Source organism: Etheostoma cragini, chromosome 22, assembly GCF_013103735.1.
Source record: "Etheostoma cragini isolate CJK2018 chromosome 22, CSU_Ecrag_1.0, whole genome shotgun sequence".
Lineage (NCBI taxonomy): Eukaryota > Metazoa > Chordata > Actinopteri > Perciformes > Percidae > Etheostoma > Etheostoma cragini.
The window spans coordinates 21,838,734-21,840,805 of record NC_048428.1 but is presented as its reverse complement, the minus strand read 5'-3'; the positions used below and the strand labels follow the sequence as shown (position 1 = coordinate 21,840,805).

Below are 2,072 nucleotides of genomic sequence, written 5' to 3'. Positions count from 1 at the left end.
CCTGAGAATACCTAAGAATAGTTAGGGCACTCTCTCCTTATGTGTTCCGGTTGTTGACTGGCTGAAAGGGTTGCCAGGTCTGAGGGAGACCTGGGTCTGAGGGAGTCAGACCTGGCAACCCGGCTCTCAGATGAGGGGCAACCGCGGGGTTCCAGGGGAGGGAAAACCCTGAGAATACCTAAGAATAGTTAAGGCACTCTCTCCTTATGTGTTTCGGTTGTTGACTGGCTGAAAGGGTTGCCAGGTCTGAGGGAGACCTGGGTCTGAGGGAGTCAGACCTGGCAACCTGGTTCTCAGCTAAGGGGCAACCGCGGGGTTCCAGGGGAGGAAAAACCCTGAGAATACTTAAGAATAGTTAGGGCACTCTCTCCTTATGCGTTCTGGTTGTTGACTGGCTGAAAGGGTTGCCAGGTCTGAGGGAGACCTGGGTCTGAGGGAGACCTGGGTCTGAGGGAGACAGACCTGGCAACCCGTTTTTTTTCAGATCTACAAGTATCCATAACATTTGATCAGAGATGGTCCACAATGGCTAACAGGACCCAGCACATAGTTTGTAGGCCACATGTGATAAAGTCAGTATGACTGTACAATATTTTTGGTTTATTTAAAATCTAAATTGACTGTTTTTCATCCTGTACTCTCGCCATGAAATCTCATTTCTGCCAATTATTTAAAAATAAAAGAAGATAAAAGATTAGTTGTGTTTTTCAGACTAATTGCTCAGTATCTCATTATCAGTTGCAACTTCATAGCAACCATCCAAATGTTAATTAACATCTCACAAACAACTTCTTACAGGTTTAGAAATCATTTGGTGATCATTAACAAATACTTTGCATGAGATAAAATGCGTGTAACAATAAACCGTTAAAATAACTTGAATCATTGCACTGCTACTACTTTTTATTAAAGGTTTTAGATTAAATTAGATTAGATAATACCTTATCATCCCACAGCAGGGACATTCCCTCATTACAGCAGCATTTTCTACAATAAAAGCAAAACAAACAAACAAGTAAACAAACAAACAAACATGCAAACAACAGCCAATGAGAAGACAGGTAGACTAAAAGTAAAGTGGCGTCAAATAAAAGTATTTTAAAGTGCAGTTGCGATAGTACAAGAAACAGTTTAGCGGTGTAAGTAAGTGACGTTAACATTAAATTGAATATGTAATTAAAGTAATAAATCAGTTTCAGAAATATTTTATTTATTTAAGCAAACGTAGGTAACCATAATATAAGTTATATTCACCTGTGACCATAAATACTATTGAAAAAGTAAGTATTTGTAATGGAAATGTGTATAAATACAGATATTAAAGATATCCAGTGTGTGTGGGGTAGATGAAAAACACAGGAAGAGAAACTACAACATTATCAGGTGGAGCAGGTGTAGTAGAGTCTGAATTTAAATGCTATTTATGTGATTATTATTATTATTGTTATTATTATTATTATAACAGTTACTATTAACTGGTGCTGAGAGAGCAAAAAGGCTTATTGTACCTCACTGCTATGGTACTCTGAACTAAAGGTGCATGTGACAGTTTAACTTGAACTGAACTAACAATTAGTGAGTAATTATAATGTAATTGTTTGTTAAATAACTAGTAAAATAACTGCTTAATTACCATAAATTCACCATTTTTAAGTGACGGTTATTATAAAGTGTTGCTGTGATCGACGGCGTGCAGGATTCTTTGGTTTCTTCACATTTTTTCCTCCTACCTATCAACAACAGCTTGTGTCACATAACTATATTAATTAAATTAGTTATGTGGGTAGGGAGTGAATTGAAGGAGTCTAACTACCTTTTGGGGTCTTGTTCGCGAGTGAGGGGACCATGGAGCAGGAGATTGGTCGGAGCATCGGAGCGGCCGGTGCGGTACTACGTTCTGTTTATCGCAACGTTGTGACGAAAAGAGAGCTGAGCCAGAAGGCAAAGATCTCGATCTACCGGGCAATTTTCGTTCCTATCCTCACCTATGGTCATGAAGGCTGGGCCGGGACCCAAAGAACCAGATCCAGGGTACAAGCGGCCGAAATGGGTTTCCTCAGGAGGGGGGGGGG

The 2,072-nt window shown here is 39.8% G+C and overlaps 1 protein-coding gene across 1 annotated transcript in view; it reads left to right on the top strand.

Annotated features, from left to right (window-relative positions):
• The window catches only part of LOC117938289 (eukaryotic translation initiation factor 5A-1-like), a 677-nt gene extending 485 nt beyond the window's left edge, over positions 1-192 (top strand). The window contains exon 3 of the mRNA XM_034862812.1: positions 69-192. Within this exon, the coding sequence (XP_034718703.1) occupies positions 69-192 (124 nt within the window). The remainder of the gene's footprint in view (positions 1-68) is intronic.
• The last annotated feature ends 1,880 nt before the right edge of the window (positions 193-2,072 follow it).